The sequence below is a fragment of the Triticum urartu genome, chromosome 3A, assembly GCF_056163025.1.
Source record: "Triticum urartu cultivar PI428250 chromosome 3A, HENAU_Tu73, whole genome shotgun sequence".
Lineage (NCBI taxonomy): Eukaryota > Viridiplantae > Streptophyta > Magnoliopsida > Poales > Poaceae > Triticum > Triticum urartu.
In genome coordinates, this window is record NC_141875.1 from 401941932 (window position 1) to 401962136 (window position 20205).

General features: G+C 46.3%; 1 protein-coding gene across 1 annotated transcript; it reads left to right on the top strand.

The window, feature by feature from the left end:
• The first annotated feature begins 295 nt into the window (after positions 1 to 295).
• On the top strand, positions 296 to 18684 carry LOC147979852 (E3 ubiquitin-protein ligase SINA-like 4). Its single transcript, XM_087515367.1, has 3 exons — positions 296 to 409; positions 17989 to 18555; positions 18664 to 18684. The coding sequence occupies exons 1-3, from the start codon at positions 296 to 298 to the stop codon at positions 18682 to 18684; spliced, it is 702 nt and encodes a 233-aa protein (XP_087371493.1).
• Positions 18685 to 20205: the final 1521 nt, after the last annotated feature.

Sequence of the window (20205 nt, forward strand, 5' to 3'; positions counted from 1 at the left end):
ATTAAAGGTCTTAAGCCACAGTCCGAAGTGGGGAGGGATGCAGAGGAAGGCCTCACACACGACGATAAACGCCGAGATGGTGAGGAAGGAATTGGGGGCCAAATCATGGAAGTCCACCCCATAGTAGAACATGAGTCTGCAAACGAATGGGTGGAGAGGAAAGCCCAGCCCGCGAATGAAATGAGGGATGAACACGAACCTCTCATGGGGTTCCGGAGTGGGCACGATCTGTCCCTTAGCAGGAAGCCAATGGGCGATCTCCCTGGACAAATATCCGGCCTCCCAAAGTTGGGTGATGTCCTTCTCCTTGACGGTGGGGGCCATCCACTTGCTCTGCGCTCTGTACATGGTTGGAGTGCTTTCTTGGGGGAGGAAGGATGAGAACTTGGGTGCTGGAGCTCGAGAGTGGGTATACAGAAGGAGAGAAGGCGTGGGTGGAAGAGATGAATCATTATCTCCTTATAAAGACGGTGAATATCAAAATGCCTCCCCACTCGCCATGAAACTCGCCTATTCCCTAGGGGCCGTGCAGGCGGCACGGTTGGATTAGCCATACCCGTATTGATGAGGATCCCGCAATAAGGGGACACAATCTCTGCTTTGACAAGACATGCCAATAAAACCGCATCTCGAAATACGAAACGGCAGGCTGAAAAACGGTTCGAAATAATAATCGGGGCAGGGACGTGATATCACATTACAAAAAGTTGTCAGCAGATGGGACTCGTGAAATATTATACTCTCTGCGGGGGTGTGTGGTACTTGTTTTGCATATCCGGACACGGCCGTTGTTCGAAGACTATATTCGTTGGAGTATTCGAAGAAGGAACCCGCCTTGCAATACCGAAGACAATCTGCGCGCCGTACACCTCGTCATTGAAGCCAGATTTAGGGCAACTGAGGGAGTCCTGGACAAGGGGGTCCTCGGGCGTCCGGACTGTTGACATGGGCCGGACTGCTGGGCCATGAAGATACAATATAGAAGGCTTTCTTCCGTTTCCGGATAGGACTCTCCTCTGCGTGGATGAGAAGCTAGGCGGCCGGATGTATTATTTCCTTTCTATGTAACCGACTTTGTACAACCCTAGTCCCCTCCGGTGTCCATATAAACCAGAGGGGTTAGTCCGTAGAGAGACTAGACATCTAGGGTTTTATCCATTACGATCTCGTGGTAGATCAACTCTTGTAACCCCCATACTCATCAATATTAATCTAGCAGGACGTAGGGTTTTACCTCCATCAAGAGGGCCCGAACCTGGGTAAACATTGTGTTCCATGTCTCCTGTTACCATCAACCTCAGACGCACAGTTTGGGACCCCCTACCCGAGATCCATCGGTTTTGACACCGACAGGGAGGATGTAGATGAGAATGCAGGAGGGACGACGTGAGCAAGGTAGTATTTAGTAGTGGCCAGAATCTAGATCGACGGGGACAGTACACACGCCGGTCGCCGGAATTTACGAGTACTGTAGTTTGAATTACACATGATTCCCATAGCAAAATCCATGAGTGAACATAATAGCCAAAATCCATGTGTGAACATAATACACTAAAAAAAACACATCCGTGACATTTTGGGCCGAACGAATTTTTTTTCTGTCATACATATGACACTTCTATGGCGATAATTGTGACAAAACCCGGTATCATCATAGATGTGGTGGGCTCCTACTTCTATGACAAAAAATCATGACAAAAAATGGGCTTTTCGTCCTGGGCGGGCCGGTGACGCAGCTGCATGACATTCTTTGGGCCGTCTATGACGGAAAAAACCATGGTAGAAGCGAGGGGGAGGCAAATTTCAGGGAGTTCCCGGTTACGGAGGGAGGTCGGGGGCCGAGCGATGCGCGTTTCTCTCGTACACGTACGCGCGTGTGTGCGAGGCGTTGGCTCTAACTGAACCCGAGCGAGGCGTTGGGCTCTAACTGAACCCGAGCGACTGCACTCCAGGCTACGCGTTACTGAACCGGAGTGATCGATTAATGGTTGTTAACTGAACCCGATCGAGCGATTCCTTCGCTACTGCTGCTAACTGAAGCCGATCGATGCTGCCTCTGGGATGAACAGTGAGCGTTGCGGGGGGGTTTGGATGAACAGTGAGCGGTGGCGTTGCCTCTGGATGAACAGGACCCCGTGGTGTGGTGGAGGGCTGGATGAACAGTAGATGGTGGAGAGGGGCCCGTGGAGGGGTGGTTGAACAGGACCCCGTGGTGTGGAGGGCTGGATGAACAGTAGACGGTGGAGGGGTGCCCGTGGAGGGGTGGTTGAACAGTAGCCGGTGGAGTAGCGCGCGGTGGAGGCTGGATGAACAGGAGCCCATGGAGGCTGGAGGAGGTCGACGGTGGAGATGAACAGTATCCCGTGGAGTCCCGTTTTGCGTTACGCCACACCCCTCCTGATGAACAGGACCCCCGTTTCGACCGTAGCGCTCCAACACAAGTCCGTTTCGTCCGTTTTGCGGTACGCCACACCCCTCCCGATCAACAGGACCCCCGTTTCGACTGTAGGAGGTCCATTTCGTCCGTTTTGCGGTACGCCACACCCCTCCCGATCAACATGACCCCCATTTTGACCGTAGGAGGAAAGTTTCCTCTGTTTTGCGGTACGCTAGACCCCTCCCGATCAACAGGATCCCGTTCCGAATGTAGGAGGTCTGTTTCCTCTGTTGTGCGGTACGCCAGGCCTCGTTTCCATCGCCTGTTCCGTCCAAGCCCTCCCGATGAACACGACCACGCATTCCATTCCGACCCAGCCGGTTGGCTCCCACGCGTTCCGTTGCCTCCCGATGAACACGACGCATTCCGTTGCCTCCCCATGAACACGACGCATTCCGTTGCCTCCCCATGAACACGACGCATTCCGTTGCCTCCCCATGAACACGACGACGACGTTGTTTCTCCGTTTCGACCCAGCCATGTACACGAGCCCTGGCCGTACGTATGCGCGAGTAGGTGTTCGAGACCCCGCCCGTATGTACACATACGTGGCTGTATTTTCTTTCTTGCACCCTGGCCACTGTACGTACGTGTACATGCTACATGCACGCCTCTACTACGACACGTACACGCCTCTACTATGACACGTCCGCGCCTCTACATCCACCAGTATATATGTACGTACATGTTCGCGACCAGAATGACAACGCTACATACGCTTCGACCAGGTGGGTCCCGACTGTCAAGCACTTCCTTGCCTGCGAAGTTGTAGCTGGTGGGTCCCAGCAGTCAGGGGGGCGAATCGTTTTTTTGCCCGGACGCACTTCCTTGCATGCAAAAATGTAGCTGGTGGGTCCTAGCAGTCAGGGGCAAACATTTTTTTTGTCAAATACAGTGGCCCGTCCGGTGGGTCCCCGCTGTCAGGTGGAGGAATAATTATTTTGTACGTAATAAGGAGGCACTTCCTTGCTGCAGCCGTGGACCCAGCTGTCAGCCTCTCCACGTACAATCCACGTCTGATGGAAGCCGTTACTTGACCATGTTGACCACGCCGCGCCGAGAGCACCAGGGCGGTGGATGACAGCAAGGCCTAGGAAGGGGACGACGCGGAGCCGGGGAAGACGCGGCAGTGGATGCCCACGCGTAGAGGAGTACGAGGGTTCACTGGTTCGCTGCGGTGTGAGGCTGCCGTCGCTGCAGAATAATAGGGGTGTGGGTGAGTAGAGGGATGGCCTGGCCAGCGGTGGGAGTAGTAGGGGGCGGTGAGGTCTCCGCCGCATCGCAGCCGGCCACGGGAGGCAGGAGCACGAGGCATGACCGGCGCTGGTTTGGGCGGCTGGAGCAAGAAGACCAGAGGTTGAAGAAGCACTACGGCCGTTGGATGGACATCGTACGGTCACTGGAGCTAGAATCGTGCATATTGACTAAGTTGACAAAGCCCTCCGTCCCCGTCAACTTAGTAGCCCACAAGTCAGCATGCCACTATACTGGGTCCCAGCTAATAGGGGGAGTATTCATTTTTTATGCATAATAAGGAGGCACTTCCTTGCGTGTGAAGATATAGCTGGTGGGTCCGAGCTGTCAGCGGTGGGTCCCTGATGTTAGGTGGAGGAATCATTATTTTGCGCATAATAAGGAGGCATTTCCTTGCGTGCGGCAGTGGACCCAGTTGTCGGCCTCTCCACGTACAGTCCACTTCAGATGCATGTCGGTCGTTGACCATGTTGACCAGGCCGCGCCGAGAGCACCAGGGCGGTGGACGATGGCGAGGCCTTGGAAGGGAACGACATGGAGGCAGGGAAGACCCGGCAGTTGTTTCCCACACGGAGGGGAGTATGACTGTACGAGGGTTTACTGGTTCGTCTGCCGTCGCCGGAGAATAACAGCAGGTGTGGGTGAGTAGAGGGATGGCTAGGCCAGCGATGGGAGTACGGTGGGTCGGTGAGGCCTGCGCGGTAGCACAGCCGGCCGCGGGGAGGAGGGAGCAGGCAGTCCCGCCGGCGCTTGTTTGAGCAGTTGGAGCAGGAAGAGCAGAGATTGAAGAAGCACGACGGCCGTTCGATGGACATCCAACAGTCACTGCTTGTGCGTCAACCTTTTTTTAGGAAAGCCTCAAATCTGTGGAAAACAGCATACAACCCATTTGCCATTATTTCTAATAATTTACAGCTCATTTGCTAATTCTTAAGGTTTTTTTGGAGCCCATATTCTTTTTGTTAGCATTACAGCCCATATTGTGGCCACGGTTAAAAAAATTTATACGAAATTTTGCATATTTCGGTGCGGTCCAAACTGTTTTTAATCCCAAAATTTCGACTCACGTTCAAACTGATTTTAAAAATAAATGTATATCAATATAAAATCCAACAAATTCTCCATGCATAAAAATTAATGTAATTTAAAATCTCGAAATAAAAAAAAGATATTTGAAACTAATTGCCGGTTTGATGTGTTTTAAAAATATACATCCCATTTCTTGGCCAGCCGAATGAAGCTCTCCTCGTCTTGAAAGATTTGCATCCCAACAGGCCTGACAAAGCGACTTACTTGGCAAATCACAAAAAAACTGGGTTGTGGCCGTGGACCCAGTTGTCAGCCTTTCCACGTATAGTACTCTTCCGATGGAAGTCGGTTGTTGACCACATTGACCACACCGCGCCGAGAGCACCAAGGCGGTGGACGGCGCCGAGGCCTAGGAAGGGGACGACGTGGAGCCGGGGAAGACGCGACAGTGGATGCCACGTGGAGAGGAGTACGAGGGTTCACTGGTTCAGCTGCGGCGTGAGGCCGCCGCCGCCGCAGAATAACAGGGGGTGTGGGTGAGTAGAGGGATACCCTGGGCCAGCGGTGGGAGTAGTAGGGGGCGGTGAGGCCTCCGCGGCATCACAACCGGCCACGAGAGGCAGGAGCACGCGGCACGACCGGCGCCGCTTTGGGCGGCTGGAGCAAGAAGACGGGAGATTGAAGAAGAATGCCGGCCATTGGATGTAAATCCAACGCCTTCTTAGGCTTCGACCTACTGGCCGAGATGTCAGCCAGTCCATTTGTTTTTCTAGTCCATTCGGTGGGCTGGGTGAAACAATGATGTAGCATATATGCAGCCCGTTTAAATCCCATTTGCATTTTTCTCGAAATCTGCGGACTTGATGGGCTGGGTGAAAATATCATGTTGGGCTAGACGGAAAAATGTTATGAAAACATAAACACATGATTGCACGTCAGTAAAATCTTTGTAAGCTTATGTACGCAATCACTAGGAGTTAACTTGCCAAGTTATATATAAACAATTATTATTATTATTTTGTAAGAACTTTCAACTTATGAAATAAAATATCATTTTAATTTGATGAGTTAATAGTACGTGGGGTATTATTATTTTTTAGGCTAGACGTGGGACAATTGAGTTGGTTCTAGGGGAAAGTACTGGGAGAAAACTCAGTTTACATCAAAAAAGAAAGTGGGAGAAAATTCAGAGACCTGCTGGGTCCACCCGAGGAGGGGAATATGTTGGGAGGAAGGAGATTCAAAGCACGACAGCCGAGTGAACTAGTTTTTTTATGGACAAGTGAACTAGTTTACATACATAAGCAAATAGCCACTAAAAAAGTAATCAGGTTAATGGGTTCTTAAAAGAAATATTTCGGACAAAACAGATAATTACGACACATAGGCTAATGCATGAAACACTCAGATGATAAAGATGCTTACAAATAGACAAAGTACAACATCTAGACCTTCCTGGCACGCTTGATCATGACGCTGCGGCTGTCCATGTACTCGTCGGTTACGGGAAGCAGACACGCCCTCATGTCCAAGATCTGCCTGTACATGTCTGATACGTCTCCAATGTATCTATAATTTTAGATTGCTCCATGCTATATTATCTACTGTTTTGGACATTATTGGGCTTTATTATCCACTTTTATATTATTTTTGGGACTAACCTATTAACCAGAGGCCCAACCCAAATTGCTGTTTTTGCCTGTTTTAGGGTTTCGAAGAAAAGGAATATCAAATGGAGTCCAAACGGAATGAAACCTTCGGAAACGTGATTTTCTCATCAGATAAGATCCAGGAGACTTGGACCCTCCGTCAAGAAAGCCACGAGGCGGTCACGAGGGTGGAGGGCGCCCCCCTAGGGCGCGCTCCCCTGCCTCGTGGGCCCCTCGAAGCTCCACTGACGTACTTCTTCCTCCTATATATATCGACGTACCCCCAAACGATCGGGCACGGAGCCAAAAACCTAATTCCACCGCCACAACTTTTTGTATCCACGAGATCCCATCTTGGGGCCTGTTCCGAAGCTTCGCCGGAGGGGGCATCGATCACGGAGGGCTTCTACATCATCATCCAAGCCCCTCCGATGAAGTGTGAGTAGTTTACTTCAGACCTACGGGTCCATAGCTAGTAGCTAGATGGCTTCTTCTCTCTTTTTGGATCTCAATACAATGTTCTCCCCCTCTCTCGTGGAGATCTATTCGATGTAATCTTCTTTTTGCGGTGTGTTTGTTGAGACTAATGAATTGTGGGTTTATGATCAAGTCTATCTATGAATAATATTTGAATCTTCTCTGAATTCTTTTATGTATGATTGGTTATCTTTGCAAGTCTCTTCGAATTATCAGTTTGGTTTGGCCTACTAGATTGGTTTTTCTTGCCATGGGAGAAGTGCTTAGCTTTGGGTTGGATCTTGCGGTATCCTTTCCCCTTGATAGAAGGGGCAGCAAGGCACGTATTGTATTGTTGCCCTCGAGGATAACAAGATGGTTTTTTTTATCATATTGCATGAAACTATCCCTCTACATCATGTCATCTTGCTTAAGGCATTACTCTATTTTTAACTTAATACTCTAGATGCATGCTGGATAGTGGTCGATGAGTGGAGTAATAGTAGTAAATGCAGAATCGTTTCGGTCTACTTGTCTCAGACGTGATGCCTGTATACATGATCATACCTAGATATTCTCATAACTATGCTCAATTCTGTCAATTGCTCAACAGTAATTTGTTCACCCACCGTAGAATACTTATGCTCTTGAGAGAAGCCACTAGTGAAACCTATGGCCCTCGGGTCTCTTTCTCATCATATCAATCTCCATCACTTTATTATTGCTTTGCTTTTACTTTTTACTTTGCATCTCTATACCAAAAATACCAAAAATATTATTTATCATCTCTATCAGATCTCACTTTCGTAAGTGACTGTGAAGGGATTGACAACCCCTAAGCGCGTTGGTTGCGTCGAGCTATTGTTTTTGTGTAGGTACGAGGGACTCGAGCGTAGCCTCCTACTAGATTGATACCCTGGTTCTCAAAAACCGAGGGAAATACTTATGCTACCTTGCTACATCATCCCTTCCTCTTCGGGGAAATCCAACGCAGTGCTCAAGAGGTAGCAAGAAGAATTTCTGGCACCGTTGCCGGGGAGTGTGCGCAAAAGTCAACATACCAAGTACACATGACAATCCCTATATCCCGCATTACATTATTTGCCATTCGCCTCTCGTTTTCCTCTCCCCCACTTCACCCTTGCCGTTTTATTCGCCCTCTGTCTCTCTATCCCCCTCTCTATTTGCCTCTTTTTTCCCGTTTACTTTTTGTTTGCTCGTGTGTTAGTTTGTTTGCTTGTCGTTATGGCTAGTCCCTTATCTTCTCCATTGACCCCTGAGTTCGAAATCTTTCACTTTAAACAAAGGTTAGGAGAAAACCTAAAAGATGCCTGGTTGAGAATAATGGAATCTCATTGTAATTGTACCTCTGAAATAAATCTGAGAATTTTGCTTCGCAATTTTTATGTTGGATTAAATATGTCTCATAGACAACTCTTGGATTGCGTTGCCAAAGGCAAATCGATCCCCATATTGCACTTGAAATTATAGAAGGTATAGTGGGAACACTACCTCAACAAAAGGGGCCTCATCCTACTCAGGAAGAGACACAAGTTTTTGAAAAAAATTGTGAAGTTACTAAAATCTTGCAGAAATCTCTTGAACCTCTTAAGAACATTGGTGGAAATATTCACCGCATGAATATGTTGATTACCCTTTGAAATAAGCGGTTGGATTCTTTAGATCTAAAAATTTCAGAATATGAAGGGAAACGTAAAGAACCTCCCGGATTCGAGCTTGATTCTGCTAAAAAATTAAAAACCAAAGATGGCAATACCTAGATCTATTCTTGCTTGTTATGCCTAGCTAGGGGCGTTAAACGATAGCGCTTGTTGGGAGGCAACCCAATTTTATTTTTATTCCTTGCTTTTTGCTCCTGTTTAGTAATAAATAAATTATCTAGCCTATATTTTGGTTGTGTTTTTTGTGTTTAATTAGTGTTTGTGCCAAGTAGAACCGTTGGGAAGACTTGGGGAAAGTCTTGTTGAACTTGCTGTAAAAAACAGAAACTTTAGCGCTCACGATAACTGCTGTCATTTTTATTTGGAAAGTGGTATTTAGTTAATTCTTTTTGCATACGATTAATAGATAAATTCCTCACGACCCGCAATTTATTTTATAATTTTTGGGGTTCCAGATCTTGTGCTAGCTACAGATTACTACAGACTGTTCTGTTTTTGACAGATTCTGTTTTTCGTGTGTTGTTTCCTTATTTTGATGAATCTATGGCTAGTAAAATAGTTTATAATCCATAGAGAAGTTGGAATACATTAGGTATAACACCAATATAAATAAAGAATGAGTTAATTACAGTACCTTGAAGTGGTCTTTTGTTTTCTTTCGCTAACGGAGCTCACGAGATTTTCTACTTTGAGTTTTGTGTTGTGAAGTTTTCAAGTTTTGGGTAAAGATTTGATGGATTATGGAACGAGGAGTGGTAAGAGCCTAAGCTTGGGGATGCCCATGTCACCCCCAAGACAATCTAAGGACACCTAAAAGCAAAAGCTTGGGGATGCCCCGGAAGGCATCCCCTCTTTCGTCTACTTCTATCGGTAACTTTACTTGGAGCTATATTTTTATTCACCACATGATATGTGTTTTGCTTGGAGCGTCTTTTATGATTTGAGTCTTTGCTTGTTAGTCTACCACAATCATCCTTGCTGCACACACCTTTTGAGAGAGCCATACATGATTTGGAATTTGATAGAATACTCTATGTGCTTCACTTATATCTTTTGAGCTTTATAGTTTTGCTCTAGTGCTTCACTTATATCTTTTAGAGCACGGTGGTGGATTTGTTCTATAGAAACTATTGATCTCTCATGCTTCACTTGATTATTTTGAGAGTCTTAATAGCATGGTAATTTGCTTAAAATCCTAATATGCTTGGTATGCAAGATTAAGAATAAAAATTTCGTATGAGTATGTTGAATACTAAGAAAAGTTTGATGCTTGATGATTGTTTTGAGATATGGAGGTAATAATATCAAAGTCATGCTAGTTGAGTAGTTGTGAAATTGAGAAATACTTGTGTTGAAGTTTTCAAGTCCCGTAGTATGAAGTTTTCAAGTCCCGTAGTATGCATGTATGGTAAACGTTATGCAACAAATTTGAAACATGAGGTGTTATTTGATTGTCTTCCTTATGAGTGGCGGTCGGGGACGAGCGATGGTCTTTTCCTACCAATCTATCCCCCTAGGAGCATGCGCGTAGTGCCGAGGTTTTTGATGACTTGTAGATTTTTGCAATAAGTATGTGAGTTCTTTATGACTAATGTTGAGTCCGTGGATTATACGCACTCTCACCCTTCCATCCTTGCTAGCCTCTTCGGTACCGTGTATTGCCCTTTCTCACATTGAGAGTTGGCACAAACTTCGCTGGTGCATCCAAACCCCGTGATATGATACGCTCTTTCACACATAAACCTCCTCCTTATATCTTCCTCAAAACAGCCACCGTACCTACCTATTATGGCATTTCCATAGCCATTCCGAGATATATTGCCATGCAACTTTCCATCATTCCATTTATCATGACACATTCATCATTGTCATATTGCTTAGCATGATCATGTAGTTGACATAGTATTTGTGGCAAAGCCACCATTCATAATTCTGTCATACATGTCACTCTTGGTTCATTGCATATCCCGGTACACCGCTGGAGGCATTCATATAGAGTCATCTTTGTTCTAGTATCGAGTTGTAATCATTGAGTTGTAAATAAATAGAAGTGTGATGATCATCATTATTAGAGCATTGTCCCAAGTGAGGAATAAAAAAAAGAAAGGCCATAAAAAAGAGTAGGCCCCCCAAAAAAAGAGAAATGCCATAAAAAAGAGAAGGCCCAAAAAATGAGAGAAAAAGAGAGAAGGGACAATGTTACTATCCTTTTACCACACTTGTGCTTCAAAGTAGCACCATGATCTTCATAGTAGAGAGTCTCTCATATTATCACTTTCATATACTAGTGGGAATTTTTCATTATAGAACTTGGCTTGTATATTCCAACAATGGGCCTCCTCAAGTGCCCTAGGTCTTCATGAGCAAGCAAGTTGGATGCACACCCACTAGTTTCCTTTGTTGAGCTTTCATACATTTATAGCTCTAGTGCATCCGTTGCATGGCATCCCTACTCCTTGCATTAACATCAATCGGTGGGCATCTCCATAGCCCATTGATTAGCCTCATTGATGTGAGACTTTCTCCTTTTTTGTCTTCTCCACGTAACCCCCTCATTATATTCTATTCCACCCATAGTGCTATGTCCATGGCTCGCGCTCATATATTGCGTGAAAGTTTATAGGTTTGAGATTACTAAAGTATGAAACAATTGCTTGGCTTGTCATCGGGGTTGTGCATGATGAGAGCATTCTTGTGTGACGAAAATAAAACATGACTAAACTATATTATTTTGTAGGGATGAACTTTCTTTGGCCATGTTATTTTGAGAATACATAATTGCTTAGTTAGTATGCTTGAAGTATTACCATTTTTATGTCAATATGAACTTTTGTCTTGAATCTTTTGGATCTGAATATTCATACCACAATTAAGAAGAATTACATCGAAATTATGCCAAGTAGCACTCCACATTTAAAATTATGTTTTTATAATTTACCTACTCGAGGACGAGCAGGAATTAATCTTGGGGATGCTTGATACGTCTCCAACGTATCTATAATTTTTGATTGCTCCATGCTATATTATCTACTATTTTGGACATTATTGGGCTTTATTATCCACTTTTATATTATTTTTGGGACTAACCTATTAACCGGAGTTCCAGCCCAAATTGCTGTTTTTTTTGCCTATTTTAGGGTTTTGAAGAAAAGGAATATCAAACGGAGTCCAAACGGAATGAAACCTTCGGAAACGTGATTTTCTCATCAGATAAGATCCAGGAGACTTGGACCCTCCATCAAGAAAGCCACGAGGCGGTAACGAGGGTGGAGGGCGCCCCCCTAGGGCGCGCCCCCTGCCTCATGGGCCCCTCGAATCTCCACCGACGTACTTCTTCCTCCTATATATATCCACGTACCCCCAAACGATCGGGGATGGAGCCAAAAACCTAATTCCACCGCCACAACTTTTTGTATCCACGAGATCCCATCTTGGGGCCTGTTCCGGAGCTCCGCCGGAGGGGGCATCGATCACGGAGGGCTTCTACATCATCATCCAAGCCCCTCCGATGAAGTGTGAGTAGTTTACTTCAGACCTACGGGTCCATAGCTAGTAGCTAGATGGCTTCTTCTCTCTTTTTGGATCTCAATACAATGTTCTCCCCTCTCTCGTGGAGATCTATTCGATGTAATCTTCTTTTTGCGGTGTGTTTGTTGAGACTGATGAATTGTGGGTTTATGATCAAGTCTATCTATGAATAATATTTGAATCTTCTCTGAATTCTTTTATGTATGATTGGTTATCTTTGCAAGTCTCTTCGAATTATCAGTTTGGTTTGGCCTACTAGATTGGTTTTTCTTGCCATGGGAGAAGTGCTTAGCTTTGGGTTCGATCTTGCGGTATCCTTTCCCCTTGACAGAAGGGGCAGCAAGGCACGTATTGTATTGTTGCCATCAAGGATAACAAGATGGGGTTTTTTCTATCATATTGCATGAAACTATCCCTCTACATCATGTCATCTTGCTTAAGGCATTACTCTATTTTTAACTTAATACTCTAGATGCATGCTGGATAGCGGTCGATGAGTGGAGTAATAGTAGTAGATGCAGAATCGTTTCGGTCTACTTGTCTCGGACGTTATGCCTGTACACATGATCATACCTAGATATTCTCATAACTATGCTCAATTCTGTCAATTGCTCAACAGTAATTTGTTCACCCACCGTAGAATACTTATGCTCTTGAGAGAAGCCACTAGTGAAACCTATGCCCCCCGGGTCTCTTTCTCATCATATCAATCTCGATCACTTTATTATTGCTTTGCTTTTACTTTTTACTTTGCATCTCTATACCAAAAAAACCAAAAATATTATTTATCATCTCTATCAGATCTCACTTTCGTAAGTGACCGTGAAGGGATTGACAACCCCTAAGCGCGTTGGTTGTGTCGAGCTATTGTTTTTGTGTAGGTACGAGGGACTCGAGCGTAGCCTCCTACTGGATTGATACCTTGGTTCTCAAAAACTGAGGGAAATACTTACGCTACTTTGCTGCATCATCCCTTCCTCTTCGGGGAAATCCAACGCAGTGCTCAAGAGGTAGCAATGTCGTAGCATGCGTATGCGTCCTTGGCCGCGTAGGTTATGTAGGCTAGATTCAGAGGTACCTCCCACGTGTTCAGGTCATCTTCTTTCATGTTGGCGTATCAGGGGTCGATGATGGTCTCAGTGAGGACAACCACGGAGTCCTTCTCCTGCCTGTTGCTGATGATCTTGTATTGCTTCTAGATGTCGACAAGCTTGTTGCACCAGATGGCTGAATCGTCGCGTTCTTCCTTCTCTCCACCATAGCGAAGGTGCAGTCGGCGTTGCCGATGAAAAGGGCGAATGCTCTAGAACCTGGTGCAGCCATAGGACTGAGGCGAGGCAGAGCTTCACCGAGTCTGTATCGTTGGTGTACATCACATTCAACTTGGTGCAGCCATAGGACTAAATGGCGAACTCAAAGGGGAACTCCTTGCTGAAGTCCATATCCAGCAGGCTCACCCCTCGGATCGCCATTGGAGTCTCTTCGAGTGAACGAGTGTGTAGGCGGCGACAGCAGTTCGTTTTTCAGCTCTTGGGGAACTGGATTCAACAGTAAGCTGAGTGTGTACAGGCGACAACAGTTACTACCCCTCCCTCGTCCGCTGCACGCCCGGCAGAAGATGCACCCTCGGCCACACGTCGGTTCACGAGCGGGTCTGTATTGGTACTGTAATAACAGGAGTTAGTGGTCACTTTACTTAAATTTAATTAGCTTTAATAGAAATTTATACGTAAAACAAGCAATGCATTCGCTCGTTCTATCAGTGCCACAGGATCAACATGCACAACAATTAGAATTATTATTCTCAGGACACACACGATCAACACATTTGTCGCACTTTCACAAAGATAATACTACCAAGTTTGAACTGTTTGTTATGGTTGTTGTCCTCTGCATCATCATGCCGTGTTTCCCAGCTTGCAAGATTCAGAACCAACAAATAAGATCCAAATAATAAGTACAACAAAGATGCCTACACATCTCATTGATTCCCAGCTTGCAAGATTCAGAACCAACAAATAAGATCCAAATAATAAGTACAACAAAGATGCCTACACATCTCATTGATTCCCAGCTTGCAAGATTCAGAACCAACAAAATAAGATTCAAATAATAAGTACAACAAAGATGCCTACACATCTCATTAATTCCCAGCTTGCAAGATTCAGAACCAACCCATTAGAGCCTTTTGATAAAGTGAATATCGGGATTAAATCCATCTTGGCTAGCCATGTCATACAATAGAAGAACTTGGCGAATGCTCTTGACCGTCACAACATCTGTAGTTGAGTATTCCTGTTTGCACAACATGTTTGCACAACACAAACAAGGAGAAAGGAGAGCATGATTTCGCTTTAATAACGGCCTCCTTGAACTCAACCTCCCGCTCTACTTGGATGAGGTCTGCCTGGAGTTCCATGATTCAATTCATGCGCCTTTTTCTGCAGTTCACCTGAAATGAAGCAAAGATTGCATCATTCAGCTAGCAAGAAGTACTTGCTCTTGTGAGCTGGTAGGTTCTTCTTTAGTAGTTGCACTAAAATTGAGGAACATTAAGGTTGGCTGTCCGGCTCATGTAAGGTGCAACTATAATTTTCTTATCCTTTTGTGCAGTTCCACTAAAATAAAGTGCCATTGTGGTGACAGTGACGGCTCCATCTTGCAAAGGCTAATAAAATGTTGCACGAGATTACCAGCAGAACTTGACGGAGATTTTGGAAACTCCAATCACCATTTTGTGCAGTTCCACCAAAATTGAGAGATGTTGCCCACGTGACATTTTAGTTGAACTGCACAAGACACTCATTCCAAAAAAAGTGTTTTGTGCAGTTCACCAAAAGGTCACAATAGCAACAAGGTGAAATGGATATCCCTATCTGCACAAAAAGATAGAAAGTTAATAGTTGCTGGTCAATAAGAATATACGAAACATGTACAAAATGAAAAGAAGCATCTTAGTTATGTTCATGGCAATCACGCAAGGACAGTAGAAATTTTAAAATGTCAACAATGCTTTATGTTACCAGAAGCATTACGATCAACAATGAGATTCCTCAAATATGGGATTACTTTAATGGTGGCATTGCTTGTTTACCAGACACAGTAAATCAACAGCAGCTAATGAGTTGGTTTAAGGGCATGGGACCATGGGGACACCAGGACACGTAGAAGCGTAAAGGAGCAACTTACTTATCATACTGGGGAAAATAGAAGGAGTGCCATTTGTAACACGGTTTAATTGCATCTTATCACTGGATGCATTAGATTAACAATAACATTGGTTAGAGATCTCCCTAAGGTAACAGTGTGATCGCTTCATTTTACATGTGCCCTTACATTAACAACAGCAAAAGTTTGGTATAAGGACATGCGATAGTGGACGCATCAGCACAATGTACCTACAAGGAGGCATAAAGTGGTGATGCCGAGTTTGTTCATGCTATGTGAGGGCAGCAAACCTAATCCTGGAGACCTTGTACTATGTGAGGGTAGCAAATCTAATCCTGGAGACCTTTTACTATGTGAGGGCAGCAAATCTAATCCTGGAGACCTTTTACTATGTGAGGGCAGCAATCTAATCCTGGAGACCTTTTACTATGTGAGGGCAACAAATCTAATCCTGAGACCTTTTACTATGTGAGGGCAGCAAATCTAATCCTGAGACCTTTTACTATGTGAGGGCAGCAAATCTAATCCTGGAGACCTTTTACTATGTGATGGCAGCAAATCTAATCCTGGACATACTGTATTGACTTGTCCACCAGCCGCCACTTTCTATCCTTTTTTCAACCAATAATAGATCTATTCCTTATCCAGTTTGTACTGCGTTTTCCCATTATTTCCCTTTTCAACCAAGAGACCGGTTGGGTATCCGGTCTCTACTACTTTCACCATATTATTTCCTCTTTGAATCAAGTCCTAGATTCATGCTACAACTTTATCCCATTTCTTCGTTGTTTGAACAAAGCCCTAGATTCGAATGCATGAAGTAGCTTTACCTCTAATAATACTAAAAATTTAGGTGGCTTTGGAAGAGCTGATGGGAGTAGAAAAAGATGCACATGCAGACACGTGGGGAGCTGGGGCAGTAGAGCAAGGCCGCTTTCGAAGAACTTATACCCGAGGGTCACCGGGATGTCGGCGACGGCAGGTCGGATCTGTAGACAATACGACAGGGAGGAAGAAGGGTCGGAGGACCTCCCGAGCCGGCGGTGTGTCGGAGAGAACGACACGGGCAGAGGATCTGGCCCCTCCGACAGCTGTGGGTTTCCTCCCTCGGCGGCGATGACCGCATGAACGATGCCTATGGTCGCCAGCACCGTCTGGAAATGCTGCACGATGCGGGGCCGCAGGGCGGCGCCTTGGATGATTTAGCACAGCCAACTGCCGCTCGCGTCCATCGCCTCCATAGGTGCTTGTGGCTTCTGGTCACTTGGTCTTGGATTGGAGTGAGCAGTGTTGCGCAGAGACTTGGGAGTAGATGGATTGGAGTGGTGGGGCTATACTAGCAAGTAGTTGTACGTACTAGTACAATAGTGGGCTCACATAGCAATTTTGTCTCATGCAAGAGCCTGGCTATATGCGTGCTCCAATGTTCGCAACTGCAACGTTCGGTTTGCGCTTGGCTCTTCGCCTCTTCGAGAAGACGAACAATGATGTTACTACTACTGCTTCTACAGTGTCGAATCCACTGCTGCACATCCGTCCACCGCGAGCGGGGCGGATAACTTGTTGTAGAAGTACTACTAAGCAAAAGCCTGTCCTTGTTTGCGAGCAACCGCGCGCATGGGTGAGGGAGAAGGCGTGTAGTAAAATCAAGCTTCTCCTCGTTGTACGAGTTGATGCGACACATCATAGCACTGGCCCCACATGCTTGCCTCTAAACTTGGCTGAAAGACCCACAGTGTACAATATATTTGCTACAACCTCTAATATTTACCCACCACAAATTAAAATAGATGCGCCCGTATGCATCATTCTGATGCAGAGGCCAGGGAGTCCCCCCTTTTCAAAAAAAAACAAATTAAAATATATATTCCTGTCTTGACCAGATGAGCGTGCAAACTACAATCACCAGGGTGTCAGGTAGGTCCAGAAGACTATTTTTTAAACTTCGAGACGGCCACATAGCATGGAGCCGACCCCAACGATTTTAAGCTTACAGGCACGGTACACGCTATCCTAGACTACTCTACACATGAAACTGCCACACGAGCGTCCGGGCTGTGCTTGGCTCTTCGCCTCTTCGAGAAGTCGAACAATGATGGAGTACTACTGCACTGGAGGAGTACTACAATACGCTTCAGGCCATCTGACACGGATTGAACTGCTGCATGTCCACCACATGCGGGAGGGAGAGCGTGTAGCGAAAGCTTCTCCTAGTCTTGCCAGCCACCACGCTCATGGGCGAGGGAGGGACGCTCCTGCCTTTGCGTGTATGACAGGTGGGCCCGACAGGTGTGTGGCCAACCTGTCATACAGCCAAAGGCAGGTGCAGTTAAGTCCGCGAGGGAGAGGATAATCAAACTTCTCGTTGATGTACGAGTTGACGCGACACATCAAAGCACTACACTCGATATATTTAAATAATTTGTGTTTACCGATGCATTAATTACAACGCATGCATGCATGCCGTGACTCTCCTTTTGATACTTGCATGTGTTGATTTAATGCACCTTGAAGTAGTATAAAATATGTGACGGTAAAGCTTTGTAATACCCCGACCCAAGTCGAGAGATGGTTGTGCACGAGGAGGGCGAGATCATGCAGACCGAACAGGACCCGACGATGGAGCTCTCTAAGGTCTCGATGGACCTCACCGTGCTCCACTGCCCCTTGTGCCTCCGCCCCTTGACGCCTCCAGTGTATGAGGTTCGAATACACCTCGTCCGTTCGGCTGATTGAGCAAGGTGCAGGTTTCTTGATTGATGTGTTGTTCGATTGATTTCTGCAGTGCAAGGGAGGGCACCTGGCCTACGTGGACTGCCGCATCGAGCGCCCCGGGAACCAGCGGCAGTGCCAGAAGTGCGAGCGCGACGGTGGCTTCGACGTGCGGAACACGGGGGTGGACTCCGTCCTTTCGTCGGTGAGGGTGGAGTGCCCGCACGAAGGCTGTGGGCTCTATGTCACTTACCACAAGCTCGCTGATCACCAGAGCGTGTGTCCGCTCGCGCCCTGCAAATGCCCCGTGCCCGTCTACGGCTACGAAGGCCTGCCGCCGGTGCTCTACCACCACATCAGCACCGCGCATCCCATGCCCGTGCACAGGATCCAGTACGGCAAGGTGCTCCAGCTGCAAGTGCCACTGTCGGAGCCACGACTCTTGCTGTTCGTGAAGGAGGACCGCCACACGTTTTTCTTGGTCGGCGGCATGCTCGACATCGGCGCGCCTATCACCGTGTCGGTCGTCTGCATCAGAGCGGGGGCGTCCCCACTGCCGCACTACGTGGCCAAGCTGTGGGCGAACGGCCCACCGGGGGAGCCCAAAGGCACGACCAACATTGTCAAGGTGGAAATGGAGGTGACAAGCAGCAAGGATCCCGGCGACGTCGACGTGCAGGAGCTGACCTTCTTGACAGTTCCGCCCAAGCTGCTGGTCGGGGCTAAGCTTGTGTCCCTCCACATTCAGATTGACAAGCTCACGTCCTAAATGTTTCTACAGTGCCTTTTGTTTATCTTAGTAATATGCTAATATAGGGATTACCTTGGTCTACTTTAGCTTAAGAAATGGTGGGTTTTGGTGGCGATGCAACAATTACTTCGACATCAAATCAGTAATTTCCAACAGTCGAACAGATATTTTGTGTCTGTTGGATATAAAATTCCTTTGGGTAAGAAGTACTACTTGTCATCAAAATGGATAAAAGGAGATGTATGTAGACGTATTTTAGTTCTAGATACGTCCCTTTTTATCCATTTTGATGACAAGCACTCCCTCCGTTCCACAATACATGCCTTCCATTTGTCAAAATATAGATGTATCTAGACATGTTTTAGTATATAGGTACATCCATGATAGAGCCAATCGGATGGTTGAGAACACTACAATTCGTAGCTACATATGCGTGTGTGACTCCCAGATGCAGAGGCCGGGGGTCATCATCCTCCTTTTCGAGAACAAACAGACGCGTGTGTGAGAGGACGAGTGCGTGCGTGCACCTCTACTCTTCCTGTATAACGTACTACTAAACTCAGAGTACAAGTTTTTGTGGGTGGCACGATGGTGCGTGCGAGAAGTCCCGAGAGATAGGTTTAATGCGTCTGAAAAAGACTAGCCTAGAGCTCGTCACGCGGCTATTCCTGTCGAACGCCCCATTAACCGTAAGATATGTATACGACGGTGCCAGTTATTGCACGTACACAGTAGTACTCCCTCCTTTCCGGTTTATAGGGCTTAATTCAAAAATCTCACCAACCAAGATGGTGAGTGGTGGAATATTTTTTGTAGTTTGCAAAAGCACCTAATTAATGCTCTTGTTTTTCTCAAAAAATTATGTTTATCAATGCATTAATTGCAATGCATGCATGCATAAAATACATGCATTGGTCAATTTTCTCTTAATACTTGCATGCAATGATTTAATGCACCTTGGAATCTGAACATGTGTTGGGGAACAACCAAATTGAGCCTTATAAAATGGAAAAACTAAAATTTGAATTGCAAATTACTCCATGCTATATTGAATTGCAAACCTATTCACACCGATCCCAACCTAAACGGTTTCCCACTTAGGAGCGTATTAGTACCACGCTATATTGAATTGCAAACATGTTCACACCGATCACAACCTAAACGGTTTCCCACTTAGGAGCGTATTAGTACTCGGTTATAAATACTAGTATTCCAAGATGACTACACATTCCTCCTCAACTCCTCATCCACAAAAACAAACAAGTCATTCAGCATCCTTCCCTTGCGTCTGCCATGGCCAGCATGAGTTCTGGGTCGAGAGATTGCCACCAGGGAGAGGCGAGCATGGAAGCGGAAGCACGAGAGATGTCCCGCCTCGCTGCGAGAGCAGCCGACATGTCCCGCCGCGCGGAAGTAGCAGCATAGAGGTCCCGCCGCGCTGTCGATGCAGCAGACTGGTCCAGCCGCACCGCAAAAGCAGTAGAGATGTACCGCCGCACCACGAAGGCAGCAAAGATGTCCCGCCGCATCGCGGCGGCC

What these genes read in the sequence shown, in the direction of transcription:
- LOC147979852 (XM_087515367.1), top strand. Translation starts at nt 296, where the DNA reads ATGTCCTTCTCCTTGACGGTGGGGGCCATCCACTTGCTCTGCGCTCTG. An exon ending in GTGCTGGAGCTCGAGAGTGG is followed by an intron (nt 410 to 17,988) that starts GTATACAGAAGG and finishes TGATTTCTGCAG; the next exon opens with TGCAAGGGAGGGCACCTGGC. An exon ending in TTGTCAAGGTGGAAATGGAG is followed by an intron (nt 18,556 to 18,663) that starts GTGACAAGCAGC and finishes CTCCACATTCAG; the next exon opens with ATTGACAAGCTCACGTCCTA.